The 20,731-nt window shown below is 32.4% G+C and overlaps 1 protein-coding gene across 4 annotated transcripts in view; it reads left to right on the top strand.

Moving 5' to 3' along the window:
• LOC123676276 (tyrosine-protein phosphatase non-receptor type 13-like) overlaps positions 1 to 20,731 on the top strand; it is a 158,865-nt gene that overhangs the window by 119,387 nt on the left and 18,747 nt on the right. For all 4 annotated transcript variants that reach the window (XM_045612085.1, XM_045612083.1, XM_045612082.1 and 1 more), the window contains 4 exons: positions 2,036 to 2,220; positions 4,831 to 4,983; positions 13,593 to 13,750; positions 17,591 to 18,002. In XM_045612085.1, the coding sequence (XP_045468041.1) occupies positions 2,036 to 2,220; positions 4,831 to 4,983; positions 13,593 to 13,750; positions 17,591 to 18,002 (908 nt within the window). The remainder of the gene's footprint in view (positions 1 to 2,035; positions 2,221 to 4,830; positions 4,984 to 13,592; positions 13,751 to 17,590; positions 18,003 to 20,731) is intronic.

The following is a 20,731-nucleotide window of genomic DNA, read 5'->3' as shown; positions in this document are numbered from 1 at the left end:
AAACTCAGTTCCTTATAGGCCTTCAACAGTTTTTTTCGAGACAAATACCGGGTGTCCCATCCGAATATTGCATATACATATGAATTATGCTATGTTAGGCTCCCTGAAAGGCCGAGAGAAGGATATCTTCTGACTGCAAAAAAAGATTGAACGATCAATCCCACAAGTCAAGAATTTCAAATAATTATGTAGTTTTTGCAATTCTATTTATGAAAATGCTGAAAAAATTCTGTTGACGTTTGTTTTGATGTAAAACCCGCGTTGAAAGTGAAAATCCCTTACATAAATAGAATTGTCTTCAGAACTATGTGTCAGTCTATCTTAAAATATTATTTTATTTCCGTGTTTTTTCTATGCAAAAGAATTTTCTATTACCATTCCTGCTGATTCACTTTAATTATTAATGACATAATAATAGATTTCTTAACACTTTATTACGAAGTAAGTGAAATTCCACATAAGTACCTACCCTTCGAAAAAAATTAATAATTTACTCGATAGGTACCGACGAAAATTAAATTTTACCAGTTGCTTTTGAAGTGTATCGCTTATGAACTTGGGCGTAAAGGGACTTATAAACCAATTTAAAAAGCTGAATGGATGATAAACATTACAATCGAATCAATTACAGCAAAATTCTTCAATTTCTTGTCTCCGAATTGTTGAAAGCTTGGTTTCGTAAGGATAAGCGGAGATATCACTACTAAGCTTTTTTTGAAGGGTTTTCCATGAATATTCCTAACTCTGCTTTTTTTGTGAAAAAAACTTCTTCCATTTTCGCAAAGGATGAATTAATGTACCACTTCTCCATTGTCTGAAAAGTTAAACCGACGAAAATGAGATGTGGAAATATTCTGAAAATGTAAATGCAGGAAATCCTGCATTTATGATGAAGTCTTTTGTTTTTAATCCCTATCTTTCCTCGCTAAGATGCTGCATACAGCAAAGTACAGAAAAAAATCTGAACGAGTTATCGCGGTACACATCTTGAGATGAAAGCCATTTAACTCATGCATAATTTTTTTCATATCTTTTGTCTGTCATTGGAGGAATGCTTAGAGTGTACTCCAAACCCTTGGAAATGGAGTTCCTTTTGAATTTTATTTGTTTGGAGTTTTCAAAATAATAAAATCGGATTAAGAAAGGTATATGATAAGATATGCGTTTTTTTTTAATTTTCCATCGTATTTTTCGAGAAAATCTAACATTCAGATAAGATAACTCAGAAACAATTTTTATCTACAAATTCGAAAAAGACATACATTGAATTGTGTAACCATATGAGTAGAATATTCAATAATAATCTTTCTTTTCAATTTGAATCATTCGAAGTCAACATTTTTTATAGATTTTGATGATTAACAAGTTCTAAAAAAAATTTTTGGGAAATAATGAACATAATTGATAACTAATCGAATGATATTATAACCTTTTTGAGAACTCGTTCTCCGAACTAACATGAGGAAAGCACTAACTTGAAGTCCATTCTAGTTTTAGTGATGGCTTGGTCAGGTAGCGATAATCTTCCTCATCTTGGCGGTTTTGCTATAAAATTTCAACCATCACCTTCATTGTCTGACGAGAGGAAATAAATAATACGAGCTTTTTTGCTTCCACAACTGAATTGTTCTAACAAAGTGAAGAATTAAATTTTGTAGGTACTCTAATTCCCTATTTCATCGATATACGTAATAAATTAATTGTGAAATTGTATTCCAAAATGTTCCGACATTCAATTGCAGGAACTTTCTTAAAAATTTCATGTCGCATTGAAAATTTAATCAGATGACAGTAGCCAATAGGCTCCTCGTCAATTTTGTTTTATGCTATTAGAAAGCATTAATCATCACTGAAATTGCTTCATGATAGTAAACATTAAATCGTTAACACGATGAAGCAGAAATCTACTGCTAGATTGTAGGATAATGGTTTGAAAATTTCTACGATATTTTTGGAAAAAATTAATTCAATTGAGTTTAAACAAGCGCAAAAAACTTATGTTTTCATGCCAGTGATAAGTTAATTTTTTTTTCAGATGGTGTCAATAATGATTCGTGTATTCCATTGGTTACACCTAACTACCTGATTTTATCTGCTAAGGGCAGAGTGGAGCTCCAACAAAATCCTTCTCATGGTTTCATTCCACCACCTCATCTGTCAGGGTATCTTGCCCCTGAATATAGGCCGAATAAACATTGGACCGATACGGAAACAGAAAAGGTGAGCGGAAATGAAGTCGTTTCGATACAATATCGTGTTTCCATAAAGCTGATTTAATTTGAATACATCCCATGATACACAACATAAAACGGGATATTTTGTCGGTATAGGTAGTATTTTTTTTGTCAGTGATTCAATGAATGAAATGAAATACTGTGAATATACGACACCGTCAAATGTAAATATACATACTTCCAGTAAAAAATTGAAAATTATGATTTTATTCAATCCAATTTTATATATAAATTTCGAAGAACGTATATTTTATTTCTGTATTGGAAATATGTTTTTATAAATTTGTTGACCAAATTGGCGTCTGTGATTTGTTCCCTGAACAACAATTACCATTCAAGCTTCGTGCAAAATTTTGTACAATAACAATTTCAATCTCTGTAGATCGCGTCACAAAAGCCATAAACGATTAAGCATAATTTGAGAAAAAAAACTTATATATTTCTGACAAGATTGAAATTTGATTTTTGTATCTAAAATATTCATTCGAATTTCAGAAGCATCATATCATCATAAACCTTGATATTATGAATTATAGAGTTTAAATGAGATCTACCGATTTTGTATAAATATCAAAATTATAATATACACATTATCATTGTGCCAAAACATTCACTATTTGATATATCCCCAGGATTTACAGAGATATCAATCATAACAGGTAGTCATGTATGTTCTCTCTTACTCTTCTGTGAAATAGGTATACAAATCAAAATTTGGGAAAGTTTAATTCTTCAATCTTTTGTTTGATGTTGGATATTATTAAGGTTGAATGCGTTAACTTGATGAAGGAAATTCAATGAAAATTACAAAATTATGACATCATTGTGGGAAATTTTCACTATTTAATAAATTTTTCTCCTCATTTTTCCAAATGAAATTATTTCCAAAGACCGTAACCATCAAATCATTAGATATATAGTATCAGTCGATTGTGAATTTGAACGATGCTGAATCTACTATACCTGAAAAAGATTCCGTGATGTTACAAAATTGGAGTAGAGGAATAACAAGCACCTATAAGCTCTGCGAGAAGCTAGCTTTGGTCACAAGTGTTCGAGCGGATTAAAGTGGCTATTGACTCTCATTACTGTACCCGTCTAACGAGATTGTAACATGCGTTTGGCAGAATTATACGTTATATGAATTCATTCGTTACACATTATTCGCAAGGGAAAATCTGCAGTACTCACCGACTTTTTGTTTTTGAAATAAAGTTATGGAGAATGCCTCAGTTCCGAAATACAATCAAAACCTTTGAAATAAAAATTCGTTCACAATCAAATAAAAAACGACATCAACAATGAATATGAAATTTTGAAGTCTTAATAAGATTTTCTCACACATTTAACTCTACCTGTTAAGCACATTTGTTGAAGGAAATCGATCAAATATTTCTATTTTCCTCTGCAGTGTTTCTTGTCGAATTTTTCATCTCTTTCGAAGTTTAATCGAATCAGTAATCGAGTGTTTTTATCATTTCATTGAATAAATACATAATACCTCAACATCGATTATGATTTTGTTATATTATGCACAGTTATAGGTGTCCTTGGGGAATTGTGATAATTTTCGAGTGTTCTACATCAATAAACAAGTTAAACAATTCCTTCACAATAATAAATCTTTATGATAAATTTGATTTATTCTTATCTTGGTATATAATTCCAATTCTAAAAATGACAAAATTAATAATCAACCAAAAGAAAATTCAAAATAACTAAAACTGTACAAATTGAGTAAACGGTTAACACATTGAATAACTGAATCAACATAAAGACAGACGTACGTTTCAGAATTTTTTGTATTTAATAATACAATTTGTCCTCATCAGTGCCTTATAGTTCAACAAAATTACTGAATTAACCATCTCACCACTTTTATATCTGCTTCACAAAAAAATGTAATTGAAAAACTTCAAACTAACTAAACGTAACTGTTTCTCTAGTAAGGATTCACAAAGAAAGCAATTACTCCAGGTCATAGATTTCTTTCTTGTTATTCTCATGAAATACATATACAAATAGACAATAATTTTAAAAATTGCAAATTTATCCGTTGGTTAGTCATTCTTAGAATTGTTATTATATACCAAGACAAAAATAAACCAAATACATCATAAATATATATTATTGTGAAGAAATAGACACAAAGTTGTCAACTTTTTCATATTTATATTGAATATCCTTCATCAAGTAGATTCATTAAACCTTTATAATTCGAACAAATTCGTTGTTTTCAATTCATAACGTAAAAAAAAATTTGAAGCTCATATTTACGGAATCCCTAGTCGGAATTTACCTATTAACAAACTTCAATTTAGAAGTTTCTAGATTTCTCATCATCGGTTTCTTGGCTGGACGGCTAAGGTTACTCCAGGATCAAAATTCAAATAACACAAACATCGTGACAAAATAATACAGCCCTTTGTTGTTTGCACAAGTTTTCAAAAATAATACTTGTAGTTAAATCACACCTTTAAACAAATAATTCCTCTAAAACAGAATCACCATTTGAATTCTGGTATGCACTTGTTGCTTCGTCACAGATTGTGTAGAATTTCAGTTGAGTGATTGCAATAATCGTGATTTTCCACAGATGTGGATCTATGGTTTGGGAGAGACAATGAAAAGAGCAAGTTTGACCAGTCACGCTGCCACATCCCGTCTGAGCATCGAACTATGCAGGGTTCTAACGGATATGACTCGCTTTCCAGCTTCCTCCAGGGCATCCCTGATGAACTTGCTAGACGTGAGTAAATATTATTATTACTTTTTCATTCTGCCCTCCAGCTGGTAATGCATTTCCTTATCGCAAGAGTGAAATCTCACATTCGGCGCAAAGCCATCAACAATGACATGAGCTTACGTCAGCTGAATGAGAGGCAATCTTTCTTGGAGCAGTATGATGTTATTTTCTTGAATTAACGAACGTCTAGACGAGCAACCATACAAGATTGCTTTCGCTCTCTTATCGCCAAACTCACTGATGCGAGTTTACACATATTATATAAATATGATGCATATTTCCTTTTAAAAAATGAAAGATTCTTCGGTAATTTTGTTGGATACTTTGATGAAATAGCACTGATGAATATGTCGAATAGAGATAAGTTTTTTAGGTTTATGTTGTGTACAAGGTGGGTGAAAGTCTCTGACTATAGGTAGGGTATCTTGTGCACTATCGGAGTTACAAGAAAACGTATGGCATAAATTCTTTAATTCACTTCTTTCCTTACTAATTAATCTACACATGACAGCAGAACCAACCGGTCGTTTCTAGATTTTGAGTTATGAACGAAATGGAGTGAGTAAAACATATTTGGAAAAATTAACTTGATGAAAAGAAAGAACATATAAAAAATAATAAATGTCAACGTAAGAAGGTTCGGTTTTTCCACTTTGAATACACGTGAAGTCGAGTGTTTTATTTATTTTTTTCATTAATATTGAAATTATGTTTCACCAAGGAATATGCAATGAGTCACTTTTCAATACAATTTTCGATTTCAAATTGAATTGAACATTCGATTTAAATTAACAGATTTTTTTTTTTTGATGATGCGTTTTAAATTGAACACAACACGAAAATCCCCTCTTTCTTAAATATTTATGAAATTAGTATTTTCCAACCCTCCCTGCAAATAAAGAAAAAAAAATTCAAAACAAAACTGTCCGTTCTCTGAAAGATATTTTGTTATGCAGATCAGAAAATTTGTTCATTTTCACTAGTGTACTAGCTGCAAGGCTGAATTTTTCGAAATTCACTTCTTCGATGAGCTTTCTATACACACAAAATTCTAGTGAAATCTAACGGATGTTTCTTTGATATAGAATTCAACGAAACTTTTTTTTTTTCAATCTTTCAACTATAGGATCTTTACGAAATTCTGCATTCATATTTGTTTCACTATTCTGCAATTCATTTTGAAATTTAAGTTCATTCAAGTCATCGAATAGCCACCCTACATGCATGTACATAACAAGCATATTTTCCTCAAGCATTCTTGCAGTGATGATTTTGAATGTGGAAGTATTCCGAAAAAATAATTATACTTATAACCTTCACATCATAAGCAGACTCCATGACCCTTCTCGTGCTAGATTAAATTAGTTCCTGGCTTGAAACTTTATTGCAGGAATATTGCCGGGTTTCTTGGGAAACAGTAACTAAAGACGTATGCTTACCTTATAGGATGGTATTTAAAAACTAGCACATTCATGTAAAATCGAACGTCACGCTAAGGTATTTTTTGCATAGGCAATAAAATCTTAACTCCTTAGCCCGTACTGTGCTAAATTTGGAACATGTCCTATTCAAAAATTTTTTTTTACAAATGAATGGTTCAGAGGCGGCCTGTTCCACATTCAGAAACTTTTGTCCCCACATGACACTCATTTTATGAGTTAGGCCAATTCTAAAGTGCCCGCCGGCCTACACCTCTTCCGACGTAGGTATTATTCGTATATTTAGTGAAACAAAAAATATTCAATATACGGTAGATATTCCTTATTTCGATTCTTTTAAAGAAATACCTTCCATCTTTTTTTTTGTTCTTGACAACCATTTTTTTACTTGTACCATATTCGGAACACTTTGAAATGCAGACAAAGCTATCTGTTAAATCTGTTAATTTTATGTGAGTATAATTTTTTCATTTCCTGGATATGATGTGCAGCAATAGTTATATATTGTGCAGGAGAACATTATTAGCCAAAAAATCTTGTAGTTATTCACTACGGGCTGAATTCAAACTTGGTCTAGCAGAAATTCTAATAAGATCTTGCAAGCCACCCACATAAGAAGCGCGGGCGACCAAGTATCTTACTGCAATCACAATTGGATTCAACAGAAAAGGAAGTATCCTTATATTTAGCGATAATAAAGGATACTTTTCTGAAAGGCACGAAGATCGTCAGAAATGTAAATATCCCTATTGTAACGTTTCCACAAGTTTCTTGTGAAAAATGAAATGTTACATTATATCTCAATGAGTTGTTTTCGACGTTGAAGTTGGAATAAAAATTTTTAAAGTCTTTTATTTCATTGTATTACAACCTTTTTCTAATGAATTCTGTTTTAGTTCCCTCAACCGTGGGTAGTGAAATATTTGGCACAAATCATAATATCAACTTTTTTCGCGGATAATGTGAGGTGGTTTTTTTTCACATTATTTATGGAAAAATACTTACGTAATACACAACATATAAAACAATTAGCTGAAAAAAAAATGGCGTGGAAGGGCTCAACAGCCTCACTCTAAAGGGATTGTTGTTTCCTGCGAACATATCGATTCAACTTTCTCTTATTCTTGAACAACTCAAAATCAAAATTTTGTCTAGTTCTTAAATAAATCAAACTAATTTGTTAAGAATCCGAATCCGAACAATTCACATCAAGTATTGTTCGAAATCAGTATATTTAATTCTGCCAACGGAACAACTCGAATCTAATCAGCGTGCGAAACAATTCTATTCGGTTAATTTTATTGTGTGTCCTGATAGGAGCAATTTCCGATCCAGCTGAATGGTCGTTCGATATACAGGAAGGCAATTTGGGATATTTTACGAACATCGTTGTTCCCATCTCGTGAATGCGGCTAACCGCTACTGCATGTAACTATTGTCAGTTGTCAGTTCCATATCGGTTTGTAACTACTCGAATCCGTTCTGTTTATGTGGACACATTTCGTCAAAATTCCAATTTCCTATGCCGTATGGAACTTTTCCAATATTCTACATGTTCGTGGTTTGGCATTGCAGCGACGGATCGTGAAATATGGTGGCTTTCCTGATCTTTTTGGATGAACAGGTGATTATAATTTTATTACAAATAATTTACCATACAAAGCTCTCGTATAGTAGTTTTAACTTACAATTTCTACTAAAATCGCTAAAAACAAGTTATAACAATAAGTTCCGGGCCTGGCAGATAGATGGCACCGTCATACCATTTTTTTCGTTAGTATATATACAGGGTGATTCACCGCGATGGCCTATTAGACGTTTATGGAAAACTAATCATCATTTTCTGCTGAAAATTTGCATGTAGAGGTTTGAGACAAAAATCTTTCTCCCTAAAATATTTTCAGATATATACAACTTCCAGTTATACCGGAAACGGACTACTACTTTCATATTTCAAATAACACACCCAGTATCTTATTGCATCTTTAAATGGATTTTTTTATGAAAATTGCAGCAATATGCCATACCTTGGGTTAAAACTCAACAGTTCATGAGTTATTGGGATTCTTATGAAAAAAATGATGGTGAAATCACATGTCATTTTCATGAATATTTCTGTAGAAAAAATTTTTCTTGAAAAAACATTTTTTCATTTTCGATTCTGCAAATACCTAGTATCATCAACCTGTTCACGGTTCGGACGAAAAATGTACAGGGTGTTTATCAGAATATCATGAACTTGGACAACTGAAATTCACCAAAACTCAAGATTTTCAAAGTAGAACCTACAGTTTTTATTATTTCAGTCGATACGTATAAAAAGAAGGAGGGTTACTCAAGCAAATCCTATAGCTGAAATGAATACTTCAAGAGTTATGGAGGAAGAACTTTAAATGAGAAAAAACCGCAATTTCTAACTGTGTTATCTGTTGACTTCCGGAAAACATAGAAAGAAACTGAAATTCCATGTTTCGATAACTAAATTTAACAATTTGAGTTGTCCAAATTTATGATATTCTTATAAACACCCTGTACATTTTTGATTCAAACTGTGAACAGTCTAATACTACGTATTTGCAGAATCTAAATGCTGAAATTGTCATCAGCTATGTAATAATCCAATAATATACTAGGTGTACCATTTGAAATAAGGAAGTAGTAGTAGGTTTCCGGTATAACCGGAAGTTGTAGAGATCTGAAAATATTTCAGGAAGAAAATACCAAATCTGCTCCCGAATCGTGGGGTTTTCTTCATCCAGGATCAATTCTTCAAGCGATAATTTTTCGATTCCTCAGGTGTACCAGGATCGCTACAGGCCTCTTTATTTGGAAATCATCTCTCATAGATTTTTAATGATTGTACTCAGCTTCAGAAGATGTGGATTTTAGAACACAGAGTTTAATCCAAATCGAGATATTGAAGATTAATCGAAGCTACATTTGTTGTTGTTTGAGAAATGTATGAAAACGAGTTTCGTGTATTGATCAAACCTTTTTCCGATGAGGAAAAATACTGAGCTAGCGATTAAATGACTTGATCAGTGTTATTAAAAGGTGATGAAGAGTAAGAGGTCATTGCCGAGGATGAAGCCATTTCGAAAGCGAAGACGAGTATTTCTACAGAAACCGTATTGAACAAATTTAGGGGTGTTGGATTAGAGGTAGCACTCTCAAAATTGACCATGTTCCCGAATTTTTAATCAAAACTGTGTTTTTACTAGTTAACTAGCCTGGGAATTATTGAGTGGTGTGCCATTTCAATCCGTTGCACGATGATTTAGTTTTGAATCATTTCAGTTCTCAAGCGAGTTGTTACCATCTATGAGGACTCACAGGCCTATGATAGTAAGGATTTTTATAGGCGCTCTATGTGAATCCCCCTAACAAGCTGTTATCTTCTTCATTAGTACTTTATATCCTATTAATTCATTTCACTCACTCTGGGACACACTGTACATTTTCAATTATTTCATATAGACAGAAAGAAACGATTTCAATTAATATCAAATCAATTCAGAGTTTCGAAATTTACATTCAATCCATTAGACGATTTGGCAATTCATGATGATTTTTAATTCGTGGAATCTAGGTATACGCTGTGGGTGTGTTTTCATATTGTTATTTCCAATCGTATTGTTGTTCCGGATATTCAGGCCATGCCTCTTTTGATTTGTTTCCACGATCACATTGTGTGACTTCATTGAAGTTCAAGTCCAAGTGAATTTTTGATTTGGCAACCTGGTTGTTTTTCTATCTATCGTGGTTTTGAGTTCTCCTATAAGAATAGAATTTTTCTTTGTTAATCTGAAAAAGCTATTTATTGGTTATTGTCTTTTATACTGGCTGATTTTTACTACCATAGTTCTCAGCAGTAATTGTTGAACCCGTTTCTAAGAACTCATAATTATCGCTCTTGTTCACCATACATATCATACAATAAATTTCTTTTTGAATACTGTGTAGTGTATTGTGTGATATATGAACATTTTGATAGCGTTGGTGATTAAAAGATTTACTTCGTGTTAATGTTTTGTTTCTGACTATTTTATGATAGGAATTGAACAATTGCAGTAAAATTTATATGGATTATAAAGTGAGAAATTTGTATGAATGGTAATTACAGTACTCAATATGCTATCAATATATATGAAAATAATTATGAATTTAGGTGAATTATACTCGATCAATATCATTGTAATTTGGCAGAAATTATTGATATGCAATCAATGAGTGAATGGAAAAAAATAATCGAAGAGGATAATAAAATATATGATATCACTCTCAGGCACACAGATGGCACCACAAGTGCAATACTCCTCTTTTTTCTCGTCAACATTGGCGCACCCAAGGAGGGTAGCAGGCTGCAGCTTATTTTCAAGTTGGAACTGAAAGCAAGAAATAAAGTGGGGACTATAAAATAACTTAAATTTTTTGTGGAATTCCTTCAAGAGGTCACAAAGATTTTGGACCGTTTGATATTCATGAGAGATCAACTCAAAATGAGAATGATAGAAATTTTAAGGCAGCCTTCCTAAATTAGTTGAAATATCCAAAAATCAAATAATTATTAAATGTTCCGATTATTTGCAAGAAATGTTGGTGGCACAAGTTAAAAGAGGTGAATTTTTGGCTGACGAAACTACTGGCATTTCAAAACAGTAGAGCAATTTTCGTTATGAGTGGGAAATTTCAATGAGGAGAATTTCAAGATTTGTGAAAATTGTTTAATTTTTTATCCATTTAAATGAGCAACTAGCAAAGAAATCTCAAATATAGTTCAATAGATTTATTAGCACATATCAACCAAGAATTGTATTCTACATTTTTTTGACAAATGCAATTTATATCGATCCGAAAAGAATAACTGAAATACTAGCTGAAGAAAAGTCATCTGGATTTTGTAATTGGACATATTGTTTCGTTTTGGTTAGACTAATATTTAGAATAGGTTTCTACTATAATTTTTATATTGAGCGAAGAAAATATTGCATATTCAGGTATGTCGGAGTCGAATTTCGGTTCAACAACTGGTGACTAGGTTATAGCTTCCGTATTTCGGAACTTTCATAGTAAATTGTTCATTGATATCTTCACAAAACGTATTGGATCGGTTGAGTTCAGAAATTGTAAAATAAACATATTCAAAAGAAAAACTTTCTCTTCTACCAAGACATTGATCTTTGTCAAAACAAATCGATAAAATCATGATCAAATTGAAAGAATTGCTCTTTCAACCCAGCTTGATTATACAGATCATTATCGAGGTTGAATCCTATTTCGAAAGCAAAGACAAATATTTTTACAGAAAAGCTATTGAAAAGTTAAAAGAGATTTGGCGTACTTGTGTTTCTCTTGAAGGTGACTATGTTGACGTATAAAGTCGAATTTAAAAAAAGTTTTTATTGGTTAGGTTCGTTACTTATTGACTGAAGTGCTAATAAATTAATCTGGTTCGAATGAATGTATTTCGAAGTCGAATTTTCAGCCTTATTTTGATGATAAAACGTGATTATATCACTGCGTTCTTGTGTTCCTTTCTATCAATAATTTCCAAAAGAATATATCTAGATCATCAAACTTTTGGTAAGGCTTCATAAGTTTCAACGGTACTTTTTGATCTCCAAAATAAAATGCCATATATATGGAAAATGTCTCAGACGAATAATAATCACAGACTTTGCATCTTCTTTGTTTGAAACGAACTTCATAATGTTTGCTGAAAATTTATATTTGTCTTCCGGAAAACAATTCTGAAAAGTTAGACGGAAAGGGTCGAGATTCTTGATAAAAAAGCGTGTTTGGTTTTTTATTCGGTATTTCGATTTCCCCAAAGAATTTCATTCTATCTGCGAGAACTTCCAGTAATGCGAGTGGGCGAAGATGCTCATATATTGGGTTAATATCAAGTCTGTCAGAAGAAATTGTCTTTTTTATCAAGCCTCTTTTCGATACATTGGATCGCTTCAATGAAGTTCATCGTCTGAAGTCGTATACACTGATCAACAATTGAAGTGGATATTTTGTTTTCTCTTTAAATTCATATCGAAAAATATTACTGAATAATTTAATTTTACGGGATGTTTCTCAATGGCTCCGGAACATTTTAGGTAATACTTCGACGAATGTGGAGGATGTCTTTCATACATTTTTCGTTCTAAGCCCTTCCTCGTCATCATAGTCCCTTGAATGAAAAACTTCAGAAATTAATATGAATTTGAACTATGGATATATTTGAGACTTTACTCGATAACTTACTCTAAGTACGAGAACGACTACATTCGACTAGAGGTCCATTTTAATTATACACAACAAATTATAACGTCTTTGAATTTATGTTGAATGAGTCTGAACCTAAGCAAACCCTATACTCAAAATGAATACTTTAAGATTTATCGAGGAAGAACAAATGAGGAAAAACCGCAATTTTCAACAGTGTAGAGTAATCACCCTGTATGTTATTATATCTGTTGATTAATTGAATCATTGAAGTGAAACATATATGTTCTTCTTCTTGAAGAAGCTTGTAAACAAGCTTCTTCAAGTCTTGAGTTGTTGTCTGTTAAAGTTTTTATCATTCTAATGCCAATGGAATTGCTGATTTTCGTTTTTTATTCTGTATTAATTAAAAATCACTTCTAGTTGATCCAAATTTCTGCATTATGTGAAAAACAAATAAAAATAGTAATTGTTTTCAACATTATCGGGCACAAATTGGTCATTAATTGTCTAAATAATTTCTCTTTATACTTTTCCGATTCTTTAACGGCAAATCAAGTTGAAACGAAATTAGCGTAACATTCTTTGTGATAATTAAGTTGGTACCAAACTCAATTCATCACCTTGAAATTACTCGAACCTAAATTACTTATATTCATCAATAACATTCTCGTGGATAACAGAGACTACAATATCGAAAACCTGCCGAACTCTTATTAGATAAAGTTGGGATTTTCGATCATTCGATCAATTATTCGGAGAACTACTCGATAAGGGTATCTTTCATACGTAAGAGGAGAACTATTTCTTGATGATAATACTTTATTCGTTTCACGTCATTTGATTCGAATATACTGTAGACATGTGAGTGGTCTAATCATTTGAATTATTCTTTATTGATTTTCGTCCAATTCACGCATTATTTTTTATATGGTTGTAATGCAATTTAATTTGTAGGTTATATCAGAATACTGCAAGAAACGTCAACAAAGTCGGCCTTTCTCGCATATTGTGATGGATCTTCATCAAGAGGCAATGGCAGCTGTAGAACTCGCATATGAGACACCATGGGGTCCACCAGCAATGCCAGAATTAAAACCAAGAACATCTCAAAGGTGAGTTAGTACTATAGTCTTACGAACTGTCGAAATTCAACGCAAAATAAATTCATCCATGATAAATTTGATTATTTCAATATACGCCATAATAAGAAGGTCTGCTTTAAATTCAACATAAATATACGCAATTCAGTCTCACAGGAATGTAGACATCCTAAAATCAATTTTTCCTCATATCTGAAATATATATATTATATTTCAAAAGAATTTGGAAACTTTTCATTTGGTAGTTTTCAGATAAACTACTTCATACGAAAAACATTCAGAATCGAAAAGTCAAGAATTGCAAGAAATTGCAACAGCAATATTGAAATTTGATAAAATGCAAAGTGCCACTGCATTATATTTCTTGTTCGCGCAATGTCTCAAGTCTAAAAAAGTCAAATTCTTAATTTTTAGTGTGTTTCTTCCTAAACCATAGTAATTTTATTTTTTTCATATTCTCCATTATAAGAATTTCCTATTGGTTCGATATGTGTTTTTATTCAATGTAAAAGGTGAGCCATATTGGACACTATTGAAGTGGAAGTCCTATTTCTTTACTAATAGACGGAAACTGATGACGGTGTCTGCGGGCTAATTGTCATGAGAAACTCATTGGCGAAAACTGCAACTCCATTGCTATAGCTGATACTTATAAGAAATATTGCTATAACTTTTCTCATCTTATCTTTAACTGATATTTTATGAGATATTACTATGAATTTTTTTTTTCAAATGGGACACCCCGGATATTTCTACATATTTCGATAGAGCTTAAAATTACATTCCGAAAATATCCTTGATAACATGAATTTTTGGTCAATCCCCTTGAAAAGACCTGTCTACGTCGAAAAATTATCATACTAACTCAAAATTATTTCACGGTTATATTTTACCATTTTTACCTCTATAAGTCAAAGACCCACAAAAATTACCTCTATAACTCAATAATTATTTAATTCGAAACCCTACCGCACAAGTCTCGAAGTGTTGATGAATGGATCATATTTAATAGTGCAATAATTGTATCCGTTTAGTTTTTTAAACACTGTATGAAAAACATCTTTTGTTTAATGTTTTTTTATCCCTCGAGAGTGCTAGGAATCAAATGCTATTGCTGACTTATTTGTCAGGAGTAAATTAGTTGAAAAAATGTTTCTTAAAAATAAACAAACAATAACTCTTCAGAGTTTTCTCATAAAAAAAGCTCTTAAAATATTCAGAATGTGTCAATTGACATGGTCAATACGTAAAACGTTATTTCATTTTGAAATTCTCCAACTTCAATTCAATTTTCAGTAAATTCATCTAAATATACGTAACTCGAAATATAATAAGACATCAGTTACAGTTGAAAAGATATTCCAATTTCCCGTCGTTTCTCTAAAACCCAAAATACCCAAAATTCCTAATGAATAAACGAATTTGACGGTTATAAATTAATACATCTATCAAATTTCCAAAACGATAATAAAATCATTATTGCCTTGGGAAGAATTCTGCATTCATTAAAAACCCATTACTTATACTCGTGTGGCTCACTTGGATTCTTCGCTTGTATTGTTACTGAATTTATGTTCTAATTGAATTTTTTACTCTTATATTACCAACGATTATATGCAATTATAAAAAATTATCATAAGATTATGGAGACAAAGGAAATAAAAATTGTATAGCAGAAGAGTTGTTTTTTCGAACATTGTAATTATTTATGGTATTGGATCAGCCACGAAAGATCTAGAAAAGTGGAATTCATTATGTCGAAGATACCAGTCATAGACCATTGTTTTGATGGCATCGCTATTTTGAGTTACAATAAAGCCGGGTTTTCAAAGAAATAAACATCTTTTTGATGACTAAACTATTTGTGTGTGATTGATAAAATTGTTAGAGCATCTGCAGATGGGGATCAGGTAATTACAACCACTATTTTTCAATTTTTAAGCTAAAATCACTCAATCTTGTCAAATTACGTTGCCAATTTTCTTCTTCCAAAAAATTCAAAACAAAATGTGTATTGCTCAGTATGTTCAAGTTTGTGAAATATTCACTATTATCGTTCGACTTGACTTTCGACTTAAGTTTTCACAAAACAGGGTGCCATTTCATGTATTTTTATACTCCTCCTACAGAAAGTGACGAAAATCGTACATCTCGCCAACTATGTAACTGCTTATTTTAAACACTATGCAACGTGGAACTGTGCGATTTACTTTACCGTAAACAAAGAGTACGATCAACAACCAATACGGTAGCATCTGTAAAGTAAATAGCATGGTGAATAATCAATAAAACGAAACCTTCAGTAGTTCCGCGGAAACTTATAAAAAACAGTCCGTGCTGATAAATTTTTGACGTTTCGTAAGTGTGTAGCGATTTGTCACCAGTTTTCATACCTAAGTTTTTATGGTAATGAATGCAGTCGTATGAAAAAGTATAGTACACTACTCGAGAAGTGAGACAATTATGTACTTCTAGAATTGAGCTAACTTTTTCTAGTGTGCGTAATATGCTTCTTAAAACTCTTGTTATGTAATATACTACTATAGGCGAACTTCGCAAATATTAAACTTCTGGTTCTTTCTCGACTGAGAGTAAATACATTAATTTCAAAACGTAACGTATTGAAATCCGAATTAATATTTGTGTGGAATAATTACAGTTCAGTATGTATAAGAAAATGTGTAACAAATACATATTTGGCAACATCTAGCAAATTTCTGAAAAATTAAAAATTTTCAGTTAAACTCCCTCTGTCAGATAAGGACGGGAATGATGTGTGTCTTATTTTACGAAAGATATCAATTCAAAGAGTCATAAGAAAGTCATGTATAGTATATTAATTTTAGCAATTTCATGACGTCACTGATGACGATTCCGAATAAGCATGTTCAATTAAAGTAGGTTAGGTACATCGAAGACATATCAAGGGGTTTAGAATACGAAAGTTGGTGAATAATTATTCACCAAACCAGGCAATTTCTAACGTTCGTATTCTTAACCCCTTGATATGTCTTCGATGTACCTAACCTACTTTAATTGAGCATGCTTATTCAGAATCGTCATCAGTGACGAAAAATATTGGGCAAATTTTAATTTGCCCAATATTTTTCACCTTTGAGACGTACATCTTAAACTTTCAGTTTGATTTGTAAGCAGTAAAAGGATTGTTTTCACAGTCTGGTAACGACATTTTTCTTCGATTACTGAGGCATAGACGAATTCAGCGAGGGGCAGGGGGGCAGCCCATGTTTGAAAAAAAAATTTTTCGTTACCTAAAACACAAATTTTTTTTACAATAGTCACTTCTGATAATCAAATAGACAGCAGTTACTCAATACAACAAAATGATTCATGTATGGCATAAATACTATACATTAAGTGTATTTTGAAAATCAAATAGCCAGCAATTGCTCAATACAACAAAATGATTCACGCATGGCATAAATAATATACATTGAGTGTATTCGATAGTTATTGTGTTTTTCAGTGAGAAAACAATTGTTTTTTTCTAATAAATCACGACATCCTTTAAATTCATCTGCAACGAACAGAAATAGATTATGCATCCCATCAATAAGAACAATGTTACCCATCTTTATAAATATAATCTCTCACGTTACCCAATGAATATGCATGGGATGAATCAAAAACAACACTTTTATCATTATTTCCAACGGTGCCATCACTCGCGAACATGCAACATCGAAATATCTTCGTACAAATGATCTTGTGCTGAAATAATCAACATTATTAAAGTTATAAGTTCCTGATTCGCTCAATTAAAAATTTCCATAACAATTAGCCCATAATAGATATAACGATGGCCGTGGAATGATTTTTTTCTATTTGCAGAAGCGATTCCAAACACACAGAAGCTACTGGAACTATACCGAGGAGGTGGCCTGGTTACGTCCAATCCAGAACCACGACGAAAGAAGCCAGTACAAGCATGGAAAATGTGGCTTTTTTGCCGGAGGGTGGGGTTCCAGGATCGGTTTGCAGGCCGAAATCCATGTGCGTTCCCCAAACGCCTTACTACGAAAGTGAAAACATCTATGACGAGCTCCCTACTGACTACAATAGGTATAGTGATGAACATAGAAATAACGGTAGTGGGGACCATGGTGAATTCAAAATGCCTAAAACTGTAAAAAAGTGCTCTTGTGAAACGTCTTGTGATAGTTCTTGTGCCAGGAGGTTAAGGAAGGGTAGGAGGAATCCCGTTCAACGTGCTGCTTCTAGGTTATATACTGCTGGAAAAACGGTAATATTTAGTTTAGAATTTTTTGTGCAGAAAATCCTATCAACAATTCAAGAAAAAGTCAGGAGCTTTCTAGGGTTTGTTCATTCATGCGTCACTTGTGCTCTTTGGAAAATAATAACTGATATATAGGTATAAATAGATATATATTCTTTATTGAATCAAAAAATAAATACATCATTGTATAATATTCTTTCATCATAGAATCCGAGCATATCAAAAACTGATAATTTAAAATAATATCTAAAACGACAACTAATAACTGATCGGATGGGAAAAAACTCCAGTGTTATACATCCCAAACACTCCACAAACGTATATCATATCATCTTCTAAATACTTCGATAGATCATATAAGTTTTTTACTCAAAAAATCTTCATTTTCTGCATCAATTTTTCGGCTTCATAAATCATTCTGATCTCTTCTGGTTAAAACGATTGAAGAGATACCACTTATTTCGCTCTCTTCAGAATATTTATATTCACCACTTCACCATACTCTTCAGTAAAACTCTTTTGCCACTCATAACTTATATTAAGGCAAATTTATGCTATTTCGGAATATATGATCAAATTCGATGAGGATGCAGAAATGAATAAGATATAATTGATTTTATGGTAAAAAGTGAAAAATTCCGTAAAATGAAAAGATGTTAAATTGAAGAATAACCACCAACATTTCGACCATGTGTTGTATGGCATTTTTTGTTGCAAATCACTTGTTTAATCTCTTCTTGAATTTAGGCCGTTGTAAAAGTGTACACCATGTATATGGAAATGATTTGGTATTCTAAATTTTTTTGGATATATGAACATTTAAATTTTGTTGGCTTCAAATCGTCTTTCCTTCTCGTGTGATATTTCTCTCCAGACGTTGCTCCCTCGGACTATAGAGATAGTCCGAGGGAGCAACGTCTGAAGAATAAACCAGGCCGTGTGCCATTGATCGAAATAAGTGTGTTTCGATTAATAGCATACGGCCTGGCTGACCAGCACTTCTGGTTTTATGAAGAAGCAAAAAATTGGATCGATTCGTGGATCGTTTCAAAAGATGACCAGTTTTTTTCAACGCGGGATTCGTACGCTGCCTGAAAGATGGGAGAAAGTAGTGGTCAGCGATGGACAATACTTTGAATCATAAAACAGTTTTTTACAATAAAACCTCGAATTTCGGAAAAAAAAGATGGGGGAAGCAATGTTTTTCTTTCAAATTCAGAGTATATTCGTTATTAGATTTTTTAATTATCCGAAACATACGTTATATTTCTCATGTGACCCTGACTTCCTGAGCGCCTAAATTAAAGGGAGGTAGAAATAACATCCGCCAATTTCATTCGTTTGGATAAAAGGCTGTGAATTAACCCTAACATGTCGAAATAATCACTCCTTTAGAGAATACGCATTTGTTTCGTTACTAATGGCAAGCTTCGGCCCATATTTCGGAATACATCATTTATCCGAAATGTACACGTTACGAGTGGCCCACGCTTTTGCATCAAACGTTCATGGAAATTATGTGTCTAATTTCCTGTTCGATACAACTCACTCTGGCGTATCACCGTTTGAAGTAACTGCGAGCGAAGTAAAGCCCAGCGATGGTTTACGAGTGTATGTTGTTGACAGGATTTTGTATATTGTCTTAGGTTTGCCGGAGTTGCTAACTGTTTCTGGAGAGGATCATTAGCGACGAAGATGCTTGTTTGGGATATTTCAGAAGAGGTATGAGAAGTTTAGTGTCTTAGAAGAAAACAATGAACATGTTGGAATGCCTAAAAAATTGATCTGTTTCGAAAATTTCATTAGAGTGAATAAAATTTTTCCACCAAGGAACTAGGAAAAATGGGAAGATAACAGAGATTATGTATAATTCAAAGTATTTTATGCTCAAATGTTTCAACGAAACGTGCAAAATAATGTTTGGAAAATACATAGGAATTATTTGATACGGTGATCTTTAACAGGTTTCTAGGTCAGGGATTTATTCACAAAACCAACTTTCTGTAAAAAAGGCCAACTAGTTTCGACTTTATTTCAAAGTCTTTATCAGGGCTCTGAAATGGAACAACAAGAACTACAATCAAATACAGATGCACGAAATTACAACATTAAAAGTTAAAATCTTATTTTTAAAATCTTTACAAACATATATCTAAATTCAGAAAGTGAGGAAACATGTTAGAAAAATATCGTGTTTTGACTAGAGTTGTCGACTTACATTTTCACTTTGTGTGGTTCCATTGTCAATAATTAAAATGTTGGAAATGATAACAAATGCTTGCATAAAGGACTTTTTAAAAACTGAGGTTAGCATATCAGTTGTTTATGGAGTGTGCGCGTTTAATCTTGGTTGGACAATAACTTCTATCAATCTTTCATTTTTCCTATTAAATAATAGTACGCGATATTCAGATTTTCTATGTCACTCTTATTGATGGAATTTTGTCCTGTTTTATGGATATCATCTCATGTAATAATAATCTCATGTATCATCATTCATCGTATTATTTGATACGACTAGAAGTATATTCTGAACTACTTTTCATTTGAGATAGTTGCTTTACACTCAATTTTACAACTGCTGAAAATTTTTTCATCAAAACGGATATTTCAAAATTTGTTCTATTTATAATCAAATCATACCGTCTCCCTATGAGCCCATATTTTTGGTACAGCCAAAATGTTGGTAATTTATTAGAGAAATTATCTTACAGCTACTATCATTCATTCTAAAT

Source organism: Harmonia axyridis, chromosome 3, assembly GCF_914767665.1.
Source record: "Harmonia axyridis chromosome 3, icHarAxyr1.1, whole genome shotgun sequence".
Lineage (NCBI taxonomy): Eukaryota > Metazoa > Arthropoda > Insecta > Coleoptera > Coccinellidae > Harmonia > Harmonia axyridis.
Note: the sequence above shows the minus strand (reverse complement) of the source record. Positions and strands in the feature narration are given on the sequence as shown.